Source organism: Lutjanus erythropterus, chromosome 3, assembly GCF_056507025.1.
Source record: "Lutjanus erythropterus isolate fLutEry1 chromosome 3, fLutEry1.hap2, whole genome shotgun sequence".
Lineage (NCBI taxonomy): Eukaryota > Metazoa > Chordata > Actinopteri > Lutjaniformes > Lutjanidae > Lutjanus > Lutjanus erythropterus.
Window position 1 is genome coordinate 9,709,355 of NC_139319.1, and position 27,688 is coordinate 9,737,042.

The window sequence follows — 27,688 nt, forward strand, 5'->3', positions numbered from 1 at the left end:
CACATTTTTGAGAGGAGGTTGACTTTTAAGAATCTCACTCTTATTGAGCCACGTAAGGTTTACCCTTCTCTCTTTGTCTACCACTCTGTCCTGCACTAGTTTTCTCGACATTTAAGGGGTATTATTGTATGATCCATTTTTAAAAAGAAAATGTATTTACATGTATCGTTTGAATCATAAAGTGAAAAGAAAAAAAACTCGTCTTTTGTGTTTCTTTTAAGTATTTATGAGAAAAATTACATGCAAAAACTGCCAGCAAAAAACAAAAACAAAAAAACAAACAAATACATTTATTACAGTAGAAACACTGAAATGACAAACAAAGTTTCCAGTGTGTCCCTCACAGCAGCAGTCCATGTACAGAGGGAACTGACTCATAGTGTTCATGTTGGTCCTTTGGAATCTCAAGTATCAAACAAGTGTTGTGGAATGAAAAAACAGTGTCTCGAGTATCAAAAATGCACATTCAAAGAAGTAAACAGATTCTAGTTTTTGGGTAAACAATTTCCTGAAATATAAAAATGAATCCAACGCAGCCTCTCTCTCAGTGCAGGACCGCTCACGGTGCACGCACTCCAGATGTAACTCAATCATTTATAAGTTAAGTTGTGGTTTGACAAGATTGACTGTCTCTCATGTCTCAAAAATAACTCTTCCTTACGTCTGTGGGATCTCAGGGGTGAGATCTCAAATAAAAAACATTTCACTCTCTGCTTTATATTTCCCTCTCGTGAAGAAAGTGCTGAATTCACCTTGCGCTTAGTGAAGCAGGCCGTGAGGCTCAGGTCAGAGGGTCAGGTTGTTGCGGGGTGATCTCCACGGGTTCCAGTTTATCTGAGAGGACACAGAGAATCTTGTCAAACTTCTCGTAGCGCTCCTCCCTGTCGGCCGTTGCCCCTGATTGCCCCCAGAACAGCCGCAGGGCAAACTCTGTACGGAAAGCCTCCAGCAGCTCGGGGATCGGCTCCCAGCCTCCTGTGAAAGAAGAGCGATGAACATTGGATCAGATCAGAAACCACAACTGATGTAATTTCACACCAGTCTAACAATGAACACAGTTTTTGAGAATAATACTTCCTGCCAGTGTATTTATCCTTTTTCTCAAATATTATTTTTGCTTTAATTTGATAGGGACAGCTGAAGAGAGACAGGAAGTGGGTGAGAGAGACAGGGGATGATATGCAACAAAGTGCCCTGACTGGATTAAAACCAGACCACTGTGTTTAATCTAAGATCTATGGTTTAAGCGAGTTGTTTCCCCCTGCCCCCTCCTCCCCAGACTCGAGGAAGCTCAGGCAGGCTGCAGGAGCACAAGACGTGCTGTAACTCGACAATAACAAGCAGCAACGAGTCCTACACTGTGAGCTGATCAGCTGTTTTTAACTGTCAGTTGTGTGTCAATATGAACTTAAGCTTGTTATCCTGAAAACAAAAGCCCTCTGCTCTGAAAATACACACTGGACTTTGTGTTAAGTAGCTGCCTGACTCACTGCCAGCCAAACTCCATTAACATATTGCTCAGTTTAACTGTTATAAACATCTACTCCCTCCACAAAATTATTAATGATTTCTTGTGACTCAGTAACAGACACTAACTAATTTGGAGAACATTCTGCATTAATTTGAATGCTAATGAATGTGAAACAGGCAAACAAAAACAGTTACAGCCCAGAATAGAAGTTTCACCTCTGCGCAAGTCTGTTGCGACCCTTAGTCTTTCTCTTTCTGTAGCTCTCACAAACAGAGCACAGAGGAAATAGACACACAATGCGTTGTAACCGTTGGTTATTACGTTTTTATAGAGTCCTGACCTCAAAAACTGTGTGCTGTAATGCCTTAGGGCTACAGATCACTGCCAAACAGGCTGAGGCCAGGAAACGTCCCAAACAGCAGAATATGAGAAAATAGTAAAATACAGGCAGACGGCAGGTTCTCTGCAGAAACAGACACCACGACACAATTCTCTTTGGTCCTAAGTGATGGTTGACAGGGATTATTTTTATATGAGCTTATACTGTACATTGTTTTTAAAGGAAAATCCTAAATAGTGTGGCTTTTAGTGGCATGTTCAAGAGATTTAAAAGAATTTCCTCAATTCACAAACAAAACTCACATGTACAGAAAGTCTGCCTCTCTCCACAGAAGAAAAAAATCAATTGTATGACTTAAGAATTCTAGCATAACGCCTCATCTGCATGAATTCTCCAGAAATCATGACCTGATTTCTCAAGATAACCCAGACCTTGTTGTGAGCAGTTTAATGCAGGAACTACTTACTTTCTACCATCCGCCAACTGCATTACTGTGCAGAAGGAAACTTGCATTTGTTAATGGATGAGAGGTTCGTGCTTTTGACAGCGCAAGATGTTTACATTAATGATGTCCTCCTTGGCTGAGCTGTAACCTCTTGTCCATGAGTAGATGCACACTTCCTTCTGCGCTGTGATATGGTTGGTGTTTTGTAGTTCGGTAAAAAGAAAATAGTTCCTTCCTGTAACTGCTCACAATAAGGTCTGTGGATTATGTTTAGTAACCGGGTCATGATTTATTTTCAGATGTAATTTTTTTGGTGCTTTGAGCACCAAAAGCTGAGTGTCATATAGTCCCATTATATTTGAGAAAAGGCAGATATCCCTACAGCTGATATCTCCAAAACTCAGCCACCCACACCAAAACTATCTAATTGGATAAACAGAACCACAGGACAGAGGAAAAATATGTATTTTTGATTTCGTGATGAACTGTCCCTTTAAGTTAATTATTAACTAATGTTTTTGCCTGATGCCTATTGTCTGTAAGTGAGTCTATTAAAAGCTCATCATCAGTGCGTGTGTACCTGCGAGCAGAGAGTGTGCATGCTGCTGATAATCTTGTGCGTGCAGCGCAGCACTGCGAGCTGATTGGAGGACGTTGTAGAGAAGCAGACAGCCTCGCTCACTGTTCTCCACCGGGTCGTCGCCCTCCATCGCCATCAGCAGAGGAACCAGGTGAGGCACAGCGATGGGACCGTGGACTACAGAGTCTACAGAAGTAAAAAAAATCATGAGATGGCAGCCAGAGCCTCAACACGCACAGCACATACAAGACTCAACACATTTTTTAAAAACCGAGTCACACAGCTATTTATTTGGAGTAACAGGTGTTTTTCCCCCTAGATCTTCACTCTATTAAAGGGGAAATGTGCTGATTTTACACATCAAAGTCTGTACCACTGCACATGTGAAAATCATGTGAAGCCTTTTGTGGCTCCAGAGGGATGTGTGTGAAGTCTGATAAAATGTCTTTCATCTGTATCTTTTCTCTCCATCTGTTTGGTTTTAATACATTGTTCATTGACATTCAGCAGACTTTTCCATGAAGTGAGTGAGTATTGTATGCATACATTCGCAATTCTGTTTATCTGAAATGCCCTATTTTGCGATTTATAGCAGACACAAGGGAAATAAAAAAAAAATATATAAAAAAAATAAAAAAACTGTGATACTATGTACAGTGAGGGAGTGAGCTCTTCCTTACCATACTGCAAAATCATGGATTTGTAAAAATAAAGTTTGGCTTATGGAATCTAGTTTTCCCAGCGTGACACAAATAACTTCAATTAGTGGTTGACATATGCTGCTAATGTACAAAGATGAGCGTGTTTTAAAGGCATAATACGCAACATTATCATTCATTTAGAATCTTTCTGGTGCATTTAAAAACAACAACCGACAAATACTCTTGATTCAACAGTCCCTCATATATACACATGAAATAATTATACCACCAGTATTTTTATATCATGTGCCATGCCTTCAATAGTTTTTTTTAACCTTTCTGTTAATCTATTTAATTTACATTGAAGAAAAAAAACAAACTGAATGCAGCTCCTCAGTCTGAAAAGTTGCAGTGGACAAAAACATCTGCCGATTGAATAATGTTGCTTAAACACCACCACTCACCGTCTCCCTCGTTCAGCGAGTTCATGAAGGGTTTCAGCTTCTTCTCAAATAAAACCGCCGTCTCCGTGTGGTTCCTCCTCAGCGCCCGCCACGTCATCTCCAGTCGCATTATCTGCACATGCGCACGCACAAAAATACCACGAGTAACTTCAGCCAGCTTCCACTTTGCTTCAGTTTGCATAGAGAAAGTTTATCTTAGTCATCATTACTCCACCTGAGGCATCTCAAGAGCCTTCATCACGGCTGAGAAGGAGAAGAGGTTGCAGGCGTGTTCTTTCAGAGCCTGAGCCAATGAGATTAATTTATGTAAAACGGTCGCCCTCTGGCTCACAGTCCCCGTGCAGCCCAGGAGGTCCACCGCCACTCCCAGTGCTATTAGATGATGCCTAAAAAAAATTAAAGATTAGTGGTTTAAAGGTATGTGTGTGAGTGTGTTAAGCCGTGTTCCCACTGCATGGTACAGCTTGGCTTAACTTACTCTTTGGTACCAGGTTCTTTTCTCAATTTCATTTTAGACTGCAGGTAATACCCCCTAAACGTAGGCGGGAGTCTTAGCTGATTGTTATGGCGACGGCGCACAGCAAAAGTGCTGTAACGTCATCTTCAACGTACAAGAAACACAGGAACAAGGAGGATGTAGAAAGGATGACTGACACAGCAAGGAGACAAACTTTGTTTCCAAAAAGACTGAATGCAGTAAGTGTCTAGTGACAATTCTCTGACCAATCAGTGCTCTGCAGTGTTTTCACATTAGCGCATCTCCCTTGGAACCTTGACTGAGGTGATTCCAAACAAGACTAGGCCAAAACCTAACGTGACTGGACCGTATCTAGTTGGCTCTGTTAGCTAATTTGAGGTGTGACTATATGACGCTTTTACAGGGAAGGATACAGCTGATTGAGGTACAGAGCTTGCTCAGCTGTTATTGGAGCACAGAGCAAAAAGGGGCAGCGCTTTCCAATAAGGAAATTTCAGCATAAAACAGTACCAGGTTCCAGGTAAGATCCACAGCTTTTGACAACGGAAAGCCAAAAAATGGTGAGAGGGGGTCACGCCGAACCACACCATGCAGGAGAAACATGGTATCGACGGGCAGAACATTAAATATGTCAGTGGTTTTCTCACTTCCCCCTAGTGGTATCTATCCACCCCAATACAGTAAAGGTGAATGGAAATTTATAGTGCCTCTCAGAATTGAGAAAAATGAGCAACATTTCTGTCCACAGTGGTTCAGTTACTCTATAATTCACCAATCCACTAAAGAAATAGTCCTATTTTCTTTGTATTATTAAGTGACGAGGACACTGGTTCTGGGAAAAGATGTCGCTGTCAATTTAATTTTCTATTACTTTCAGCACCCAAAACAAGATTCAGCAATGAGAAATGGATAGATATCTGCATGACTGGATAACGCTCGGGATGACTGTGGAAATTTGTTTTTTTCACAATATGGGTAAACTAAATCTTAAATCTTTCTGCTCATCCATCTGTTTTTAAGCGTGTGAAGTGTGTCAGCTGCTGCACGTACCTTTCTAATAAATCCTGTCGTAACTGGCGTCCGTGTGGCAAAGTGACAAGCTCCAGCCCCGATGCAACTCCCATGATTCTCTTCTGCTCATCAGTGACTCCAACGATGCGTGCAACCTGCAGTACCACAACAATGACAAATCAGTGCCCATTCAGGTTTTAACATCTGTTCACTAAGTGATTATTCGAGCTACTCTCCATTTGGTTTGTTGATTTTAATGAAAACACCACGTTATAAACCGCAGCCAATAATCATTAAACTACTTAAAGTTAAATTTTGGACTTAAATGAAAGATTCACGTGTTAAAAATACATGTTATGAAACAGTGACATTATTCTTTATCTATCTTCAGAACATGAGGCAACATGCATCATTCAGAATAGGACGGTTTTGGCCTATTTTCTGCAATTTGATGGGATGTTACACTTTTGTTTTGCATTGCATTTATTAAGCATGCAAGCAACAACAATGAAATTTATATACTGATTCTGAAGATCTATTTGACGAAATTAGATGGTTGAGAGCTACCTGGCAGTCTACACTGAGCATGTGCAGAGCGGTGTTGTTGGCGTTTGATCGGTTGAAGATCTCTTTGAGTGCCAGCAGGACGTTAGGGTCCAGAGGTCTGTTGTTGTCCGGCAAGAGCAGCGACTCAAACTGATCCAACTGGAAACAGGACTGCGACTCCACCTGAAAAAGGATATTGCAACATTAGTAGAGAACTGACCCTCTGTGCTGTTACTGTCACATGCAGCGTCACTCTGACACCTGGTGGCAAAAACACAGTCAGTAAGCCATTAATTCAGCAATCACAGGTTAGAAACAACATGCAGACAGATGCAAAGATTCTCTCAGGAATGTCTCAGCTTTAACAAAAGTAAAGCTCCATCTAGACATGACCTTAGGAACAAGTAAAGTTTAATTTTATGTTGCTGTGGTTGCTGGTGTACAGTGTGACGCAAGATGTGCATTTTTCCAAAGTTATCATCCTGATGAGTTTCTCTCAATCACCATCTTTAAAATTGAGGGGTATTTTTGGATGACTATATTCCCGTACATTAACAGTTACTCTGTTTCAGGATGGTACAAGAAGCTTTGCATGCTGAAGAATATTAAATACAAATCATTTTACTTCCTGTTTGATATGAAAATCCATTTGCACAAGCTGGAGCTGCGTAGGTCTAACAAAAACAAAGACTGAACATCAAGTCTGCTTTCACTTTTGTCAAGACTACATTATTGTTGCATGGTAATATGGCTGTATGTAGTTATATTCATTTTCAAATTAATCTTCAAATTATTTTCTTTAGTAAGCAATTGGTTATTTGGTCTATAAAATATATGAAAAATATAACAGCACTGACAAAAATAACTGCACAGTTGACAGTTTTGTCATTTACAACTCCAACAGATTTCAACAGTCAACTTTTTATATTATAAGGAAATCAATGGAAAACAAGGCTGCCTGGAAAAGAATATGTGAAAAGCTAAACCTGTACAGCGTGCATTGTTTACAACCAAGTGTACATGGTTTGTAATTAAAGAGCTAATACTTTCAAAACACAGGAGTTGTCCTTTAAAACATTACATCACTGTTACAGTTCAAAAACAAGATGGGAACACAGTTAAATGTAAATATACATATATTCAGGATAACTGATACAAACCCGTGGCTTCTCAAAATGCCAGTCCTCAACTTCCGCTGCCGCCTTCTTCTGTGGCAGCACCGGCACCTGTGAAGCTGCATCACTTTTCTGTGCCTCCAGAAAGCCAAAAGAAGTTTCTGTGAGGCGGGCCCGACTCTGCCACTTCTCCTCTGCACGCAGCCGGTCCACATGACCCTTCCGCCCGGACTGTGGTACCTGGACACAGTAGACATAAAGTTTCCACAAAGGATTTACAGACAGCCTATACGGTCTTCCTCATTTCCCCAACAGAAAGTGAGATAACAGAAAAATGCGCAATCACCTGAGCTGTGAGTGATTTGTGACACGTTTGTTACCTGGACGACCAGCTCGTCGTAGAAAGAGGAGGGGTCGTAGTCCTGATCTGTAGGTGGTGGAGGGATGGCGTTGGGGAAGACAGCAGAGACCCTGAGAGGTTTAGGAGGAGCTCTGGGGTGCAGCTGTCCATCTGAACCTCGCAAAGTTACACCACCACCTGCAGGGACGGAGGACGGAGTTGTGTGTGTCATTGGCAGCCTCATTCACAGACTCAAGCTGTGTCTCATAAATGTTTAAGAGAAACACTCAGAACACACAGTTTACAGGATGTTGTCACCACACTGTTGTGTGTGGTGAGATGTTTGGCCCTGACCTACAACAACTCCCCAGTGTATCAGACATTAAAGGCATAGTTTAGATTATTTGAAGTGGGATGATATGAGGAACTTATCCATAGCCAGTGTACAGTACAGTAAATGGCGATCGACACGCCACGAGTTTGGAGAAGCAGAGAAAAGTACTAGCAGCTAGCAATGTACTGCTGGACACGGTCAGTAGCTTTACCTTGACAACCTTTATCGACAGGAAACTGACGTTATATGAGCCAAATATCACTCTTTCCAAACCAATCAGTCTCCACTGGAAAAAACAGTCATTTCACCTCGCAGAACACAGGAGTAGCTGATCTACTGCTGCCTCGGTCGATTAGTTTCTCTGTTTAACTGTGACTTCTGTGTTTTAAAAGGTTAGCTTGGACTCACGCAAGTCACACAATAACACAAACTAACTGATTTAGGTGGCAGACAACCAGGAGCTCCTGGTTCTGCGAGGTAAAATGACTGTTTTTGCAAAAGGATTCTGGTTGAGTGAGAGAGAGCGATATTGGGCTTATTTAACAATGCTTCCAGATGAAAAGGCTGTCTGATGACTAAGTAAAGCAGTGAAAATATTCTTAATATAGCATGCACTTAAAGTGACTTTTATGTTATAATGTGAAACATTTTATGTTATAACAATGAGTTATCATGAAACAACGTCAAACATGTATCATCTATTGTAGGTAATACACTGACTATAGATAACTACCTCATACAATCCTACTTTTATCAAAGTCCTGTAACATTCATCCACAATTTTTAGTTCTATCATCAAAACTCCTCTGAAAATTAACAACTGCTAACAAGCTCAATTTACTGACCAGAAGTAACTCTATCTCAGAACTTGGTTTCTAATTTACCTGTAATTACTACCAGATTAAAAACATCTTTCCAGGAAACATCCTATAGGAAATTACTATGAAATTACAAACCTTTAAAATGAAGCATTATCATTTTATTTCTCAACAAGGTTTAGATGTTGTTAGACTCCTTCCACACTGCCAGGAATAAAATGCTGGTGAAGGAATGGGCCCAAAAACACTACAGAGTTTTTACTGAATAATGAAAACCAACAAATTCACAGAAAAACATTGAGGACATGACCTCTGTGTCCTAAACTGTGGCCATGGGCGTGACAGACAGGCTTCATATTCGTAATGCATTTCTGATTTGTCACTCTGAACGAGTTTTAGGAGTTTGTAACGCATGAAATCAGAGCATGAGTGCTGCTGAGAGTTTCACTAGTTCTTCAGTAAATATTCCCATTTAAATAAGCAGCAAATACAATATAATTTAATTTCTTTTTGGTTTTGTTGTCTGCTTGCCCAGCCTTTCTCTCAATTTCTCTCAGCCCTTTTCTTAATGAGGTTACAATGCTTTTTGTGTTGGACAGCGGGATACATTTAGACATCATGTCTGAACCAAAACAGAAAGGCATGTGTGCTTCAAACCACACTGCATCTTGTGAAGGCACGCTGTTATGTACAGTAATCTTCCATTATGGGAACTGTTGTGGAGTCAAGGTGGCAATTGTTGCTTGGCAAACAGGTTATGGTTCCTAACAAGTGATTATTAAAAGGGCATTCTGCTTTAAAGGTAGAATACGTAGAATATCCAGGTGTCAGTTTATAAACACAACATTCAAAGCTGGCCCCTCCTCCCCAGCTCAACGACACCAGAAGCTTCTTCTTGGATGCGGGCTTACGATCTGGTGCCTGCTTGCTGCATTTTTATAGAGTCCTGCCCTCACACTCTGCGTGCTGTAATGGTTAGGGGCTACACAATCACTGCCCAAAGAATGATACCCAGAAATGTCCTGAACACAGAAAAATAAGATTATACAGGCAGAGGGCAGAGAGTCTGCAGATACAGACACCACCCAACCCACGGATGATCGAGGGAGGATTATTTTTGTGAGAGACTTTACATTGTTTTTTAAAGAAGTCCTTCTCATTCTGCCATTAAAGGCCCAATGTGTAGGATTTAGTGCCATCTAGCAGTGAGCTTGCAGAGTGCAAACACTTTGTCTCATTCTTCTCATCTAGGTGGGGAGGAGAATCGATGGTGGCAGCAATATTCACACAAAACACACAGGGCTGTGTCTAGAGCCAGTGTTTGGTTTGTTCGCTCTGGGCCACAGTAGAAACATGGCGATTCAACATGGTGAAGGAGGGCCCATGTTGTCATATCTAGAAGGGAACCCCAGACCTGTGAAAGATCTCGCAAGAGTGATAATGTTAACCTAAACCCTGATCTGACCCTTCCCTGACCTTAATCGAATGTTTTTGGTCCCTACCCAGATCTTAACCACAGCGCTGTCACATTATAAAACATATTTATAATACTATGTCTCATTTCTGCCATATTCTGCCAATAGATCCCCTTAAATCTCACCTTTGTTTTTTTTTAATCTGGATGACAAAAAAGGAGGAACGCACTCCAGTGTTGGAGAGGTGTGGAGGAAGACAGTCGCACACTCAAGCCAGTTCAGGGTATTGGTTTTCTTCTATACAGTTTTTGCATTGTGGGGATGAGCGTGTAGCTATCTTCTTCCACAGCTAAAAAAAAAAATCTGACCAGTAATAAAAGTATTCAGATGTGTGTGTGCACATTACCTGGATGGACAGGGCGTGTGTGTCGTGGTCGTGGGCTCAGCAAGGGTTCGCTGCCTGTGCGAAAAACTGGGGAGATGGGGGCGGGGCCAGTGTCCTCTGACTGAGTGTTCTGTGGAACACCTGGATGAGGAAGAGTAACAGATAAAAAAAACATGATAGTGTGAAGACTCGGTGTTTGCCTGCTGATGTTTTTTTTTTTTTCTGAAATCTGGTCCAGAATAACAATATGGGCTGACCCCAAATGTCCACTGATGCATTTTGGGTTGTCATGGTTCAAACGTCCACAAATGTTTGCTGGAAGTATTTCAAAAATGGTGCCAATATTATTAGAGTTGTTTTCGTGATGTTTTGTGTGTTTTACAAGCATACTGAAAACTTGGCAGCTTCTTTTATAATAAATGTGGCAACAGATCCTTCGTATATAATTTAACTACGATAAACAGCACAATGTCTTATCACTATTTTGTATCTGTAATTCATAGAATATGTATAATAGCACAGGGAAAACTGGTACTGCTGTATGTTCACACAGACAGAAAGAAGGAAAAATAAAACCCATCATTAAATATTAATTTCACGTCAACTGTCAGCAAATATTAGCATTTAAATACATTTACAAGCGAATTTCACGCTTCAGGGATTATGGGGAGGCTTCTCTGGCAAAAATAGACCTGGTGTGTTAAGATAGAGGACTGGAGAGAAGACCTCCACATGAGCTGCAAACAAGACGCTCTGCTCATTGGAAGCACAGTGGCTGCAGTGACAGAGCTGCAACCAGTGGACAACAGCGGTGACAGATACATGTATGCAGAGGCCGTTCGTTTATGATAATGTACCAGTTCGTAGGTTGCTGTCAGACTGTGCAGACTGAAGCGAGGGCCTCCGTCCCACGTTCTCTAAGTTAGCAGGCTGACTTCCACTCCTGCCATGCAGAAAATAAAAAGGCCATCAGCATATATATTGTATTTGTGTTTCAGTGCACTTCACTACATTTCAACAGATTTCCTCCCACCTCAGCAGTGGATTGATGACCTGCAGTGTGTCGGCGTGTGTGGAGCTGAAGCTGCGTCTTTTGTCGGACTGAGTGTGTTTTTCACCCCCTGCACCTCTGCTGCTGCTGCTGCTGCTGGACTCTGCATGTCGCTCGGAGATGACTCGCAGAGGGAGGGTTCGTGTGATTGGGTGAAAGATCACAGCGCCGGAGGCCTGGGAGATGGGCCTACGCCCGCCCACATAGAATCGGATCAGAGCGGGAACATTGTCAAAGCGATCCTCCTCAAACTGGAACAGCTCCCGAGAGTAGCCCTGTCGCACAGATGAAGGCACACACATAAAATGTCAAGCAGAGCCTTTAAAGGAATAGTACAACTACATCTAGAGATACTGACCCACATAACCTACAGGAGGTGAATGTTTGACATACAAGACATTGTTTTTTGTTTTTTTTTGTTTGATGACCTGCACAAACATTTATTTACAACATACTTTCCCTCAACAAAGTGAGAGCACAGGATCACCTGCCATCAGCTGACTACTAAAATACATAAAACCTCTGCAAAGACAGTGTTCCAGACTCTTTGCTTGTACTCTTTTGCATTATTTTGACAGAACATCATTTACAGTCATGATACACAGTATCTCTCAATATAAAACAATTGTTAAAGGTCTAGTGTGTTAGACTTATGGGGGATTTATTGGCAGAACATGCCAGAAATTAAATATAATATTCATAATTATGTTTTCATTAGTGTATCGTCACCTGAAAATGAGAATTATTGGATTTTATTACCTTGAGCTGTTTTAATCTACAGAGGGCGCAGGTCCTCTTCCATGAATGCTGTCATGTTGCACCACCATGTTTCTATAGCAGCCCAGAATGGACAAACCAAACACTGACTCTAGATACGCCATTCAAGTTTTGTGGCCACTGTAGGTTCTCCTATGAGTGAGATGTGGTGTCTGCAATCTGCAAGCTAACTGCTAGATGCCAGTAAAAAATGCTCCTTTATGATTAGTATTTTGTTCAAACCCTGAAAAGGAGCTGGAAGCACATCTCTTTCTCCCTCACTGAGTAATTCTGGATCTGGCCTTGTGCCCCAGAAACCACTGCTGCTTGTGCTTGGTTGACTGGGAAAAGTAGGGTTGGATACTCAACTCTGTACTTTTAAGGATACCAACCAAGTTCCACTTCAACAGTGTGTGAGATTTATTGGGCTGTCTGAAACCTTAGTATGAAACTAATAGTAAAAGTATGCAAGTACAGTAGTGGTAATGATGACAACAACATAACAGGAAGGATATTGTGTGTTTCCTCTGTGACACAAACAACAGTGTTGCCCTGGTAACAGATAACAGAGGAATTTTATTTTGCATGGTGTGTAAAATGCTCTAAATAAATGACAAAATATTCCAAATAAATGTTAATGTTAAAACTGAGAAGTCTAGACTTATTTTTACGACTGAAATCAATTTTTTGTCATTACAGAGAGAGTAAAGAACCAGAGAAGGGTACCACTGGGTACCGGTAATGAATTCCAGATACCAGTATCTGTACTTTATTGGTTCAAATGTGAGTGGAATCCAACCTTAGGTGAAAAGAGCAGTGTGCATCAAGATTGTGTATAGAATTAGCGTTAGAGGAAACATCAAAGAGATTCAGCCATACACGTTTGAGTCTCAGTCAGAAACAAACTCAGATGAGAGGTCTGTTGTGCATCAAAAAAGGCGACTAAACAGATGCATCAGAATGTTCAGTGTAGTTAGCACCTTTTATTTGTTTAAGTTGTTTGTTAGCTTGTTAGCTTGTAACAGGCAGCGGCTGATTCAGTGAATGCTAACTCATTCCCTCTGGAATGACAAGTCTGTTCTGTGCTCGTGGTTTCACGTTTCTTTGCCTGCATTCTGGCAATGGCCTTCTGAATTTGTTACATACCAATTCTAGCGGGCCTGGGGTACATCTGAATCTCAGATTTTAGCAAAGTGCAGAGACATCTCCCTTTTCGGTAGATGAATGTGAAAAACTTCTCTACTGATAAACTTTGCACAGTTACAAGTCAGTATAGTCAAGTTCATAAAACACCACTCCACGAGACATAACCAGAAGAAAAACACATTTTTGAGTTGAGGTATCTTTAAAAAATTTATACAATTTCCAATTGTTTGACTAACCATTTAGTCTGCAAAAACTTTGAAAATAATGAAAAAAGCTGAGCATTTCCCAGAGCCCTAAGTGACGTCTTCAAAATGCTTGTTTTGCCCAACCAATGCTCAAAACCCCAAAGAAATTAAATGAAAAAGTATATAAAACAGAAAAAATAATCGTTGCGTTTAAGAAGCTGGATCCATTGAATATTTGGAACGGTTGCTTAATAAATAATTTATTATTCCCCACTTGCCAGACATAAACATAAGTAACATGAGCACACCTTTTTGGGACGGAGGACCACTCGTATGATCTTGAAGTGCATGGGGCCGTTCTTCCAAAAGCAGCTCAAGACGTAGTCACCAGGAGCGGAGCTTGAGTCTCGAACCAGGAAGTCTCCGTCCCTCTCAAACAGAGACTCTGCAGCCTGGAGACAAGGCAGCAGGTTAACGAGGCGAGCTGGGCATTAAGGTTCACATGTGTGTTGAAATTGTGCCATTTTTTAACTTACTGTAAGTCAGACACGGTGTACAAGATTTTTAAAGCAAGAGGCTGGTATTTTGGAATTAGACTTATTTGCTTTCTTTTGGAGTTAGATGAGAAGCTTAAAACCATGAGACAGCCTTTTCCAAAAACCACTGTTATATATGAAAAAAAAAAAAAAAACTGTTCTGTCCAAACCAACCAAACTCCATTGGCAAAATATGAAATTGTACCTTGCAGAACATGGCACTGCCTTGATCTGTTGGTTTGTTTGTGTTATTGTGTGAATTCGCATTAACCTTTTAAAACACTGAAGTCACACGATAACAGACATATAAATAAATTGATCAAGGCAGCAGCAGACCAACAACTCCTGTGTTCTGTGGGGTAAAATTACTGTTTTTGCAGCAGTTTCCAGTTGGAAAAGGACATCTGACAGCAAGGTAAGGAATGGAAACACTCTAAATACAGCATACACTTAAACCAATATTGATTTTGTTTTGGTGGACCTTTTTTATGTGGCTAAATTACATTTTGCTGCTGACCCTGTCCACAGCAGTGCATTGCTTATCTTCCTACACCACCATCTATTGTAGGTAATAAACTGACTTTAAATAAGTGCCTCATATAACCCCACTTCAAATAATCCAAACTATCCCTTTAATATCCATTTGCACAGAGGTGAGAGTGCTATCGATCTCATCTAACACTTTGCAAGAAAGCAAACAAGCGCAACTAATAGCAAATCTATTCCTTTAATTTGTGTGAATAAAATGTTTTAAATATAAATACAGTAGTAGTCGATTGAGCACCTCTCTGCTCAGCGGTCCATGGTACCATGCATGGCTCCTCGGGTCCTCAGTGCTGAGCTTCAGCTCTTCCTCCAGCTCTTTCTTTAATGTCTCCATCTCTCTCCGTCCACCAAACACCTACAGCACACACATCAGCAGCAGCAGCAGAAGCCCAGCAGAGACCACAGTTACTCTGAATGTTTTCTCTGCTCATATTTTGTATGTGTGAGGGTATGCAGGAAAATATGTAGAGAAAAAAGTTGCATAACCTCTTACCTTGAGCTGGCTAAAGTATGCGCTGACACCTCTCCTCTTTCTGAAAAACAAGAGAAAAGAGGTGATTTGGAGCTACTAAAGTAAAGCCCAGGGAGCCATAGAGGATAGTGGCATGTTTTTCTTTTGAACATGAACAACAGCACAAGGATAGAAGGCCAATGCCAAGGTCTGTGTCTGTCATTAACACACGGACGCAAACTGAAGGACTTTTAATAGCCTCCCTCTTTTTCCTCCTTCCTTCCTTCCTTCCTCCCAAAGCGTCCACCTTCCTGTCTCTGTAAACATGAGTCTCACAGATGGACAACTCACAACAGGGCTCAGCAACTAGATAACTCCCAGCCATCACATGGACTAATGCCCATTCTAGCAAATCTACATCTATGCTTGCCTCTGTCTCTGTGTGAACACGCGGAAACAATGTGGAACACATCATGTGTTCAGGGACCGCTGCAGGGATGTGCACAAACAGTGGTGTGAGGTTTACTTGTTTATTTGGAGGCTGTAGCTTGTGGTGCTGTTAAAATAAACTCCACAAACTTGTTCTATTTACAAATCCATCTACAAACAGGTCCCTTGTTGTCACACCAACACGGCTGCACAAGGACTTTAGAAATACTGAGGTCATGAATCAAAGTCATCCAACATCACCATCCAAACACCAAAACAAAAGTTTCTAAATGCATGCATTTGTTATATATTTATTTATGTATAGAGTCAATTATATTTTCTGCAAGTTTTAGAGCAGTTCTTTCAGGGTTATCTGAATACCAACAATAGCCTGTAAAATAGTTGTATTTTAGTTTACAGGCATAAACACAACTAAATAAGATCAAACAAAGTCATTGTATTAGAAGTGTCTCAATTTTCCCCGTAATTAGTACTAAATTCCATAAAAAATGAATGAACTGAAATGAGAATCACAAATTTTATTCACATAAATGTCTAAATGCTGTTGCAATGCTTTCTCCAAGCTGCAAGGAGTAAATTTCTAGTGGAGAAATACTGAATATTTTATCACATAAGGTCTAAAATGAGGGAATGAGTCTAAAATATGCCCAACACATGTACGTTTTTCACTGCAGAATATAAAGTCCTCAAAGGCTCTTGTCCCAGACAAGAATAACAAGGACACATGACCTCGGTGAAACTGCAGCAACAGTCATGGTCTTCTCACTGGACCAGAAGTTACAGGGCCTTCTCCACAGCCTGCGCTAATCTATTATTCCTTTTATTTTCATTTTTATTTACCCATTTGTTTATTGGGATTTACAACAAACATTAACATAATCTTACTATTCTTAACAACAGCTTTTAAAGGCAAACTGCACGGGATTTTCTTAAATATTAAAGTGGAGACATAAAAATAATCTCAGTCGTCACTTATGATCCAAAAGAAGCATGTGGTGGTGTCTCTGTCCTCTGCCTGTATTTTCTTATTTTCTCTTTATGTTACCGTGCTCAGGATGCTTCACCAACCACAAATGTTCGTATCTGACGACCTGGAAATGAGACTCAACAATCAACTGTCTTTCTGCTACCTTTACAAACAGCAACTGACAAATCCTACTGCAATCTCTCCAATGTCTCATCTCATTTCCTACTCTTCACTAGGGCTGCTATTATAGTACGCTTTTTTCCATCATTCACTAATCTGCCAGATATTTTCATGATAAATTGCTCTGTCTATAAAAAAATAAAAGTGAAAAATGACCATCATGAAATCCCAAGGTTTTGTCTCCAAATTGCTTGTTTTGTCTTATTTGGTTTACTATCACAAAAGACCAACAACAACAACAAAAAAACAGCTAGAGCTGCAACAATGAATTATTAACTGGCTATTAAATGAATTGGTAATTATTTTGATAATTGATTATTGTTTTGAATCTTTAAAAAAAATCCAAATTTTCACCTTTTCAAATACAAATATTTTCTGGTTTCTTTAGTTCTCTCTGCCAGTGAACCAAATATCTTTGGATTCTAGACAAAACAAGAAATTTGAGGACATCACCTCGGGCTTGGAAAATGAAAATACTTGACAGATTAATCAATAATGAAAACAATTGCTAGTTGCAGCCTTAACACTGAAAAGCCCAAAACTAAGTTTGGCATTTCCTTCCTGAAAACAAGACTGGTGTTTGATGTTATCAGATTAGTTTCAGATTAACTCTCTGTTCATCTGTTGATCATTTCAGCTCAGTTCTACACCACCATTACACTACAGCTCATGTTGTGATTAAGGCTTAACAGTTAATCAAAATATTGTTGAAATTGAAATATGGACAAGTGAAATATCTAAATCACAAGAGCTGCAATTTAAAAATGTGTCACAATATACCATTATGAATGAAGCATTGTGGTGCTACAGAGATGCCGTGACGAACTAATCATACTTCACAGATGTAAGTGAAGTGTTCAGACCCCAGCAACAATCGCATCATCATTTTTAGAATTTTGCCGTGAAAATGAAATGCAAAATTTACCATTCACACTAAAATGATGAAATCTACCAAATTAATCACAATAGGATTTTTTTGCACATTGTTCAGCTGTAAATGACCAAACACATCATGTAAAGGCTCATTAACTAGCCAGAGAAACACTCTATACATGAAATGGTGGATACAGTGAATAAAATATTAAAAGCACTCGCTGAACAGTTTAACAACTACAGTATTCAAAATTACCAACACTAACACTATAACCTTCATAAAGTAACATTTATTAGCTGTGTACCTCATCAAATGGCAACTGTTGATGTACACAAATAAATAATAGCAGAGACATACACTCTAGGGTAGCACAATATGCTTAAAAAATAAATAAATAAATCATATTGTGATTATTTGCACAGACACTGCAATATGATTCACGATTAGAGGGAATGATCATTTTTGCACCACAATTTTTTATTTTTCACTGGAAAAAAATTATCAAATGATGCTGATGTAACATTTGTTGGTGTCTGCACCAAACAAACATCTGAAGAACAAGATTTTTAGCCCGGGGCATCTCTGCAGCTCTACAGTACTTCATTACAATGCTGTATATTTACATCTTTTTCTTTCGTATAAAAATGTCAGCTTTCTGCAGTTTGGATACTATTGTAAATAATTGTGCAGCCCTGTGTATTATGATTGCAATATACTGAGGGTGGATAAAATATTGATAACACTCACAGTTCAATGCAACATCACACTCTACAGCATCCAAAATGATCATAAATTAATAAATTCAGACCTCTTTAAACCAGTGTCAATAAAAACTCAATATTACAACTTTCATAAAGTAACATCCATTGAAGGTCTGTTGTGCCAGACTGAATTAGATGGATATACTGAATAAAATGGTGACTGTTGTTGCTGTATGTTCACTAGGGCTGCAACTAACAATTATTTTCATAGCCAATTAATCTGAAAATTATTTGTCAATTAATCAACTAGTTGTTTAATCTATAAAGTGTCCAAAAAATGGTGAAAGATGTTGATCGCTGTTTCCTAAAGCCCAAAATGACATCAACAAATGTCTTGTTTTGTCCGTAAGTGAAAAATATTCAGTTTACTGTCATGAAGAAGTAGAGAAACCAGAAGATATTCACATTTAAGAGGCTGAAATCTGAAGATTTTGACTTTTTTTTTTCTTAAAATATTACTCAAATTGATTAATCAATTATCAAAATAGTTGATGACTATTTTAACAATTGACTACTAATTGATTATTTGATTTATTGTCACAGCTCTAACGTTCACAATTAAATGACAGTAGGTGGACACACACACACACACACACACACACACATAAACACACAGACACCCAGATAAATAAATCACAGTCTTAACATTTGTTATGAGATAAGAGGGTGCAACATCCTGTTTGAGGGGCGTTGGCCCAGGTAACAACAGAAACACCTGTGCAATGTGCTGGAGAGCCGCTATTGAGAAATGCAACCTGACGCCACATATGTTTATGTTTCAAACTATTTTAATCAAAACTTCAACTGTCGACTGACCTTCCTCGGTGATAATTAAAAACTTATTGCTGAAATTACTGTAGTCTGATTACTTTTAGCTAATTGGTTTCGTTTGCTCTTCCTCGGAACACGATGTGGCTAATCTTTTGAATGCCAGTGCTTCGCAATTGTGCAACAGGTAGGTGACGTTAGCTGGCAAGGCTACAGGTAGCAAGAAGTAACTGTCGACTTCTCTGGTCTAAAAACGCTAAAAGCGAGACTTTAACGGCTTCATATGTCGGCTCGAAAAGAGGAATAAATGTTAAGAAAGGTTATCAAAAGTTAAATCAACTGTCAAAAAACGGTCTTGACCGAAAGTCTCGCGCTAATTAACGGACTTAACGGTTGTTTAAAAACGTTCTATTGGCAGCCAGCGACCAACGGTCCTACCTGTGTGTCCTCCTCACAGCTCCCTCGTCCCGGACATGTTTTATGGTTTGTGGTCCAAACTAACACCACCAAACAACAGCTGTGGAGTTGTGGTGTTTCAGCATTCTCCTCTCCGGGTCCCTCCCAGCCCCCTCGACCTCCTCCTCCTCCTCCTCCTCCTTCTCCTCCTCTTCCCTGCGCAGTTTCGGACGAGTTCACACAAGTTGTCCCGAGCCCTCCTCCCTCTCCCCGCCCCGGGCGGGCAGGCAGACAGGCGGGCAGGGCCCGGTGCTGAAACACCGCTATCTGCCCGGCATTCCTCGGATACCGACGCAAGCCGAGCGCACACATCACCTGGCTACAGTCAGCATTATATGGTAGGTAGCTGTACAGAGAGGAATGTGACAGTAAACCCCACATATGGTGTTGATTTGGTCTCTACAACAAACTGACAAGTCCACTGACTGACTTTTTATTACACAAACTGAAAATTATTGCACAACACAGGTTTTTCCCAGGTCATAACAGATGTTGTGCAACTAGTTAGTTCATGACAAACCCATACATTTATAATTCCTCTTTAGATAATCGATAATTATTATATTAATAATGTCTCCCTGAAGAATCCTTTAAAAACTAGCTAGCTAGTTCCTGTGAGTTTGGGACAGCGCATTAATATGTATCTGTTGTGCGGTCAGGTGTGCTTATCGGTTTGTTTCGAACGTGTCTCAGCCAATCAGGACGGAGCATCACTGGGGTGGGCGATAGCACAAAATTTGGTTTCAATCTGACAGGCTAAGCAAGGTCAGCAACAAGAGGTATTATGGACACTTTGTCTTTTTTAAAACACTTCTTTAGTGATACCTTAAAAAAATATATAATATCAGTTTAAGTGTACATTATAGTTAGAATATTTTCACCAGTTTACTTTGCTGTCAAACTGCCATGATATAAGCTAAATATTGCTCTTTTCATAGCAACCACATTCCAAATCTGAAATCAGTAGTTTTACCTTGCAGGACACAGGAGTTGTTGGTCTACTGCTGCCTTGAACTGTTTAGTTTGTTTGTGTCATTGTGTGACTTCTGTGTTTTAAAAGGATGGCTTGGATTCACTGCCCACCAACAAACTAACAGATCAAAGCAGTGGATGCCCAACTCGCCCACTGTGTCTGGTTGGTTTGGAGAGAGGGGCATTTGGCTTACAGTACGTAATGGCAGTTTCTTGTTGGAAAAGACTGTCTGACAGCAAAGTAGAGCAGTGAAAATATTCTAAATATAGCATACGCTTAATCTGATAATGTGTTTTTTAGGTGGACCTTTTTTAAAGGGATGAAAATTCAGTCATTATCTACTCACCCTCATGCCAATTGAAGGTCAGGTTTAGTTTTTTAGTCCACAAAAACACTGCTGGGGTTTCAGAAAACAGTGTTGCAGTCTTCCAAACAATGGAAATGAGTGGTGACCAGAATTAAAACAGAAAAAAAAAAAAAAATGCCACGTTGACTTGAAAAACATAATTTACACCATAGTTTTAGCCTAAATCTTCACTGTAGATCCTTAGCTTGGAGCTACATTCATGTGCGTGTGCACACCATCTGAACTGGTAATGTGTGGCATGACAGTGTGCTAATGGTATTCTGGGGCTTTAGTAGACTTGGATTACACCAGATGAGCAGTATGGAGGCATTTTATGTTCTGTCTGGGGCTGTTTTGTCCGTTTGAAAACTGGTCACCCTTCACTTCCATTGTTTGGGAGATTCTGCAGTGCTGTTTTGCTGCAAAACTCCAGCAGTGTTTTGCAGACTGACAAAATAATTCCGACTTTCAATCGGCATGAGGGTGAGGATATAATGACTGAATTTTTATTTTTGGAAGAGCTATAGTGGATAAAGTTTTTGGTGGTGAATACAGATTTGAATGATCACTGAATAAAGGTACACAACAGCAGCAGAGATGGAAAGATTGGAGCACTAAGAAAAAGTTTCATGTGCCCAGGCTGTCATCTAGTGTGATGGATCCATTTTTTTGGTTATTGATCCTATTGACGCTCATATGAAATACTCAAAACAAGACTTCATATCTTTAGCATCAGCACTTTGGGGATCAAGCCATCCAGCCTTACCTCTGAGGCTTTTAGCATTCAGTACTTAAGGACTGATGAGCAGCAGAGATGTGTCTGAACTTGACAACCTCCATTTATACACTTACAGCACTTCTCAGTTGTTACTGCAAAAGAAAATATCCCTGCAGAAGAATCCATGTGCATTTCCCCTTGGATATAACTCAATTATCTCTGAAGGAAACAACATTTACAACTAAATTAAAGGGTTTGTTTACTCAAATTTGAAAACACATGCAGTATTGTTTCAATTACCTCTTAGAGTATCTAGCCGTGTAGATAATTTGGGTTTATGTGCACTGAAAAAACATCTGACACAAGGTGTCGGGGGCCCCTAAACAAGAGGCACTATACACTACAAGCAAGTGTCTAAGATTTCTTGTTGAAAGGTCGAACGACTCATGTTTTTTGCTCCTGATCCCAATCTGTGTACTTTTTTCCCCCAAATAATACAGATGCACAATATAATCAGGCTTCTGTGAAAGTTTTAATATGTTTTACAGTTTAGTTGCTCTGCTGCAAGAAAATGTAACTATTAATAGTACTTTGTATTTCCCTGTAGTATTTCCTAGAGTTGAAAAAATGTTTGATTATTTTGTTTTATAATCAACTAATTGTGTGCTTCATTTTTAAGCTGACAAGCCGGATAAAACCAAAACTATCGGCTAGAGACCAACTGAGGTAAGTGAGGTTTTTTTTTGTTTTCTAACTTGAGTATATTCTTAAGATATAAATCACAAACTGCTGTATTCAGATTTATTATTCCACCACCTTCGAATCTGCCCACTCCACAGAGTTGATCGATTCTGGAAATGAAGCGCAACGAGTTGACAGTTCAGTCTGTCATCAGGCTAAGCAAGTGGGTATTAGGAAGGCAGTAGTATCTAAAAGGGTCAGTTCACACAAATTCCAAAAACATATATTCTCCCTCAACATCTATTGGTATCTAGTTATGCAGATGGTTTTGACTTTGTGGTTCTGACATCTCTGTCCCTACCTGACTATAATGGAGGTGAGTGAAATACATTTTCACTGATAGTCAACAGACCTTTTTTTAGCCATTTGCACAGGGACTGTTTTTTCAGAAGAGAGTAGTTCACAGTAAGGTCTTAGGGATTATCCACAATGACTGAAATATCATCCCTGAAAAAACAACTGTATGCAGGTCACAACAGAAATCTCAGATTTGAGTATCTCTCAATCAGAGCACGTAAAACCAAATCTATCTGCATGGTTTAAAGGCACCAGGGACAGAGTAAGAATGAACGTATCTTTTTGTAGTTTGTAGTTTGCTGTGCCCTGAAATGTCACTAGTATCACTTGATACACAAATGCAGCTAACACAGCTAGTTGGTGATGGGAATCTTCACAGAACAAATAAAGTTAGCAAGCGCTAACATTATGCTTGTCTTCAAAAATGCCTGAGAAGTGCATGTTCAGTAAGTTATGACTTTTAAACAACAAATATAATGCTTAAGACAGGCTCAGACCCTAGCTCTGCTGGATGTAGGTTCTGCACTAAAATGTCTGACGTTGTTAGAAATGGCTCTGGTCCACAATGGTAAAGGGAAAAACCAACAAGACAACCAAAAGGCAAATCAAAAGACTGCCAGTGTCAGCACATATTTCTCATCTGCTGTAGCCAGGCCAGACAACATTACGGCAAGACAACTTCAGCTGACACTCGGCCAGTCCATTGCCACATCTAATGATCTGCTACCAGCTGAAATGATGTGGGCACCGAAGAAGATGGACTCATGTTATTCGTACAGCTTGTGTTGCTAAATCAAGTGAGCTTTCAGAGCTCTGTTGAGGAAACAAAGTGTGCGGATCTCTGCACATTCGGAATTGCAGCCATCTTCGAATCGCCTGTTGTCAGAGAAGTGTTCAGGCAGGCTGGTTACGCAATGATGTTCACTGAAAGCCTGAACAAAGCTCCCTGACACAAACGGATGGACCTGCAAGTCCAGAGCAGGTGAAAACCTGGTATGTGCCCGGGACATTGTAGAGCAGATGCAAAATATGCTCTTTAAAACAGAATGCAGAGATATCTTTGCAGCTATATGCCTACCTATTTTAAACTATTTAAATAAAATGGAATGGATGGAAAAGTTGTGAAAAAGCTTTGAAAATTCATTGGTAAAAATGTGTGGGAACCCTGACCTTCTTCTTTGTAAAGACCTGCACTTCAAGATTAACAACTTACAAACACACACACTGGGCTTTATCACGCCAGTCCTTCACCTCTCACTGGGGGGAAGTGTGGCCAAAATATCAAAGTCCCAAGGTGTGTTGTTTATTATATTAGTCATGAAAAAGCTGCCTTTGCTCCTGGTCCATGAAAGTAAGTGAATCAGTCGTCATTCATATTGTCTTTTCAGCCCATTAATAGACGACTGAGTTGACTGATGAGTTCACTCACTTCACCTTACACACTCTGACATGTATTTTATGAGGCACTGGTTAATTATTAGCCAAACACATGGGCTTCCAAGGATGAAAGTGGATGTTTCACACACACAGACACACAATCACTATCACGTCCTTTCGTACACCAACACACACACAGACACACATACACACACACACCAACCACTGGGGGTCATCTTACCTCCCTTTGCTGTCCTGACTGCACTCTGTCTCACTGATAGCATTGTCTTCGTTCAGGGGGCGGAGCTGGGAGCAGGAAGCGGAAAGGCGGTGTTTTTTATCAGCACGGTGGAGGCGCGGCAGAACGCTCTGACGAAACAGATCCTTTCTCATCTTTACCTGCAGGGAATAGTAGCAACCCAAATACTGTGAGTCCTGGAGTTGTTTGTTGTGAGGAGACGTTTACTGTTATGGGAAATCGTAAATTTGTGTTGCTGTGTTGTGGAGACTCTGTGGTCTCACCAGATCCATAGACGATCCCAGGGAGTACTTTCGGCTCACCCTGCGCTCTATTTTCACACCTGAAAGGACAAATGAACATTTTAAAAGAATAGTTTTTGGACGATATGTGTATTCGCTTCATTGCAGAGAGTCAAAGAACTGAAGAACCATACCATTGTCTTGTCTGTCCGTTAAATATGAAGCTGAAACAAACAAGATTTAACGTGTTAATTTAGAGGTTCTGGTAGATTTTGTCACCTGATGTAGAGTCAGGGTAGCTGTTTCCACCTGTTTTCAGTTGCATATTTCCTAAAATGTTGAACTATTCCTTTAATTGGTGCATTGCTATATACATATAAACACATATTTGCAAGACATAGTTTAACTTGTGACATCATAATTTATTCAGGCCTTGAGCCCTAGATTTTCACATTCACCGTCTTGGAATTACACTAAACAGGAGAAGCCTGTAAACACCCTAAATAAATTTCTGTACAGCTCGATTTGATAAACGAGCTTGTGCAAAGTGTCACGCTAAGCATGAATGATTTCCTCAGATTGCTGCTCTCTGCACGTTGAAAAGGATGATTAAAAGATAGGGGTTTATTTTTAGGCTTGTTTCATAGCTCAGAAACATTTTTACTTGAGGACATCAACAACTTGAATAAACAAATATCTGAGATGAGCATGTAAACAAAATCTGATGTAAATAAATGAAATTAAAAGCAAATAAAACTGTGTGCCTGGCACAGAGTGTGAGCATGTAATACTGAGCATGTTCTAGGACTGGGTGATATTGCTGAAATCAATAAATAAATGTTAATAAGGATATTTTTCCATTATCAATTTCAGCTGCAACTAACGATTATTTTCATTCTTGATATGTCGATCAATTTATCAGCTTTGTCCATAGAATGTCAGAAACATTATGAAAAATGTTGATCACTGTTTCTTGGCTCTGTTTTCAGGCTTTAGATAATCTAACCTAATTGCCAATTACAGGTCAGCAAGTTAGTTGATTCTTGAGTCTCAGAATTTGATGAGACTGTGAATGAGACATAATAATTACCTATCTTTGTCCAAAATGGCTTATTGCACCTTTAATTTGTACCTAATTAGTAGTAAGGACAAAGTACATCTGAGACTGATGGGAATCTCATTAGTTTTGCAGGGTTTTTTTTGGTCATAAACTAAAGAATGAGACAAAATCAAATTTTGACCTGATGATGGCGCTAGAGGAAAAGTCAAAGGACCGTCAGCATTATGATTCATATTGTGAGGAACATCAACATCTGCACCAAAGTTCATAGAAATCCATCCAGTAGTGATTTAATTCTGGACAAAAGTGACAATACTGGGCTCACTCTATTATTAAAAAATATTTAAACAATACCCAGGCCAGGATATCAATATATGTGGCAATATATGCAAAACTTAAAATAAAATATTTAAATTGTATTAGACAAATTTCTTTATATCTGTGAAATCTGGGATTCTGGGCTCAGTTGTTTGATTTGCTTAGTAAATCCAGCCTTGGATATCACACTCTACAATGTTTCCACTTGATAAACATTTAATTTGATGATTATCGATTTATTGAAGCCCTTGTGTGCATGCGTGCTTGCATGTGGCCAGTGAGCATCACCAGAGTGTGGGTCCAGTCTCTGTCGCTGCCTTGACAGCTGATTGAGGATGGTCTCTCTGTGCGTTGCATCCTCTATCCCTGCATCCTTCAGTTCTGCATCCGTTACGTTCAGCAAACCCTGAAGAGAAACGCAAAAAGAGAGTGTGAAAGGAATAAAAAGATATAGAGAACTGTGAAAGACATAACAAAAGAAAGAAGAGATATCAACAAACATGGAGGTTTTGCACATTGACATACCTCTAGACCATAATATTCACTCTCTAGTGTCTTGGTGTACTGGGACAGGCCGATCTGTCTCAGCCACCAGGCAATGGAGCGATTATTCATGTCTGAACAGCAAAGGCAGAAAAGAGTCTTGATTACATACCAGCACACGTATACAGTCTCTCTCTCACACACACACGCTTGTACATGTTTTTTCTGCACAAGTTTCTGAGAAAAGTACAAATGAAAGAGTGGTCTGACACCAGCTTACTTTTAGAAATCAGCTGACCAGACACATAAGCAGAGAGCCCTGGTGTTATTTGCCTTGCTGCAGCTCCAGTATGTAACACCTACCTGTTTACAGGGTCCACCGAGGCACTCTGGGATATCACTTCTCTCTTTCTTCTTGTAATATTTTTATCTCATAATGCCCCTTTCTTTTCTTACTTCCCCCTCTGTTTTCCTTCCTTGTTTGCAGCTGCTCTCCTCTAAGTTGAAATGTCTGTCATCAAGTGTGCCTCTCACTTTCTCTTTGTGGAATCGGTGGAAGCCCGCTCCCCCTCAAACCTGCAGGGTCACTCAAAAAGCCAATCAGATTGCACAGTGGGCGCACGGTGCCCCTCGGGAAACGGCAAATCACAGCGCAGGAATTAGCATGAGCTCTCAGGAGGAGGAGAGCGCAGGTTGAGGCCTGTCACAAGAGACAGATAGAGTTCAGAAAAACAAGAAGGGGGATATGAAAATGTGCGACTGTTAGGCGGCTGTCAACATGTCAAGTCAGAGACAGGCATGCATGCACAGTGGAGTGTCTGGCAAACTGTGTGTCCAAGTGTACTGTCAGGAGATACTGTATCTGCAGGAAAATCGGTGATGTGTATAAGACTGACACCTAGTGTTGATGTAAAAAGTGACACAGAGTGAGTTAAAGGTGCACTCCACCGATTTGTGACAGTAAAGTCAATATCCACTAATACAGATTACTTAAGCAAAGGTTTCAATACTACAAATAATATACTGTAGTTCAAGTACAAGTCCTGCATTCAAACTCTTAAAAAATTATAGTAGGGAAGATTTATTAACCAAAATGTACAAACGGTATCATTGTGAAAGTACTGACAATCTGACAAAGTGTTAATATTGCAGCTGGTCATCAGGTTGCTAACTTTAAAATGTGTTATTCATTACTTAATCTTTAAAGGCATAGGTCACTCCAAAATCAAAAATATATGTTTTTTTTTTGTCCCTGGCCTGTAGTCCTGTTTATCCATGAGTCAGCCATAGAGATGTCTGTCTTCTCTCCAACATAATGGGACTAAATGGCTGAAGTCCTGTCAAGCACCAAGCACTTGATCTCCTAATGTAATGTTATTACATCA

General features: G+C 40.0%; 1 protein-coding gene across 1 annotated transcript; it reads right to left on the reverse strand.

The window, feature by feature from the left end:
• Positions 1 to 203: 203 nt before the first annotated feature.
• sh2d3a (SH2 domain containing 3A) lies at positions 204 to 26,815 on the reverse strand. The gene is made up of 20 exons (XM_084714934.1): positions 26,667 to 26,815; positions 26,346 to 26,437; positions 26,109 to 26,226; positions 24,637 to 24,666; positions 24,485 to 24,543; positions 24,204 to 24,361; positions 15,097 to 15,136; positions 14,842 to 14,958; positions 13,830 to 13,973; positions 11,417 to 11,709; positions 11,241 to 11,326; positions 10,405 to 10,524; positions 7,472 to 7,629; positions 7,137 to 7,331; positions 5,998 to 6,159; positions 5,470 to 5,585; positions 4,156 to 4,327; positions 3,942 to 4,053; positions 2,837 to 3,022; positions 204 to 975 (listed from the first exon to the last, which is right to left on the reverse strand). Exons 2-20 carry the CDS (start codon positions 26,433 to 26,435, stop codon positions 782 to 784), a joined length of 2,550 nt encoding a protein of 849 aa, XP_084571060.1. The 5' UTR covers positions 26,436 to 26,437; positions 26,667 to 26,815; the 3' UTR covers positions 204 to 781.
• Between the last annotated feature and the right edge of the window lie 873 nt (positions 26,816 to 27,688).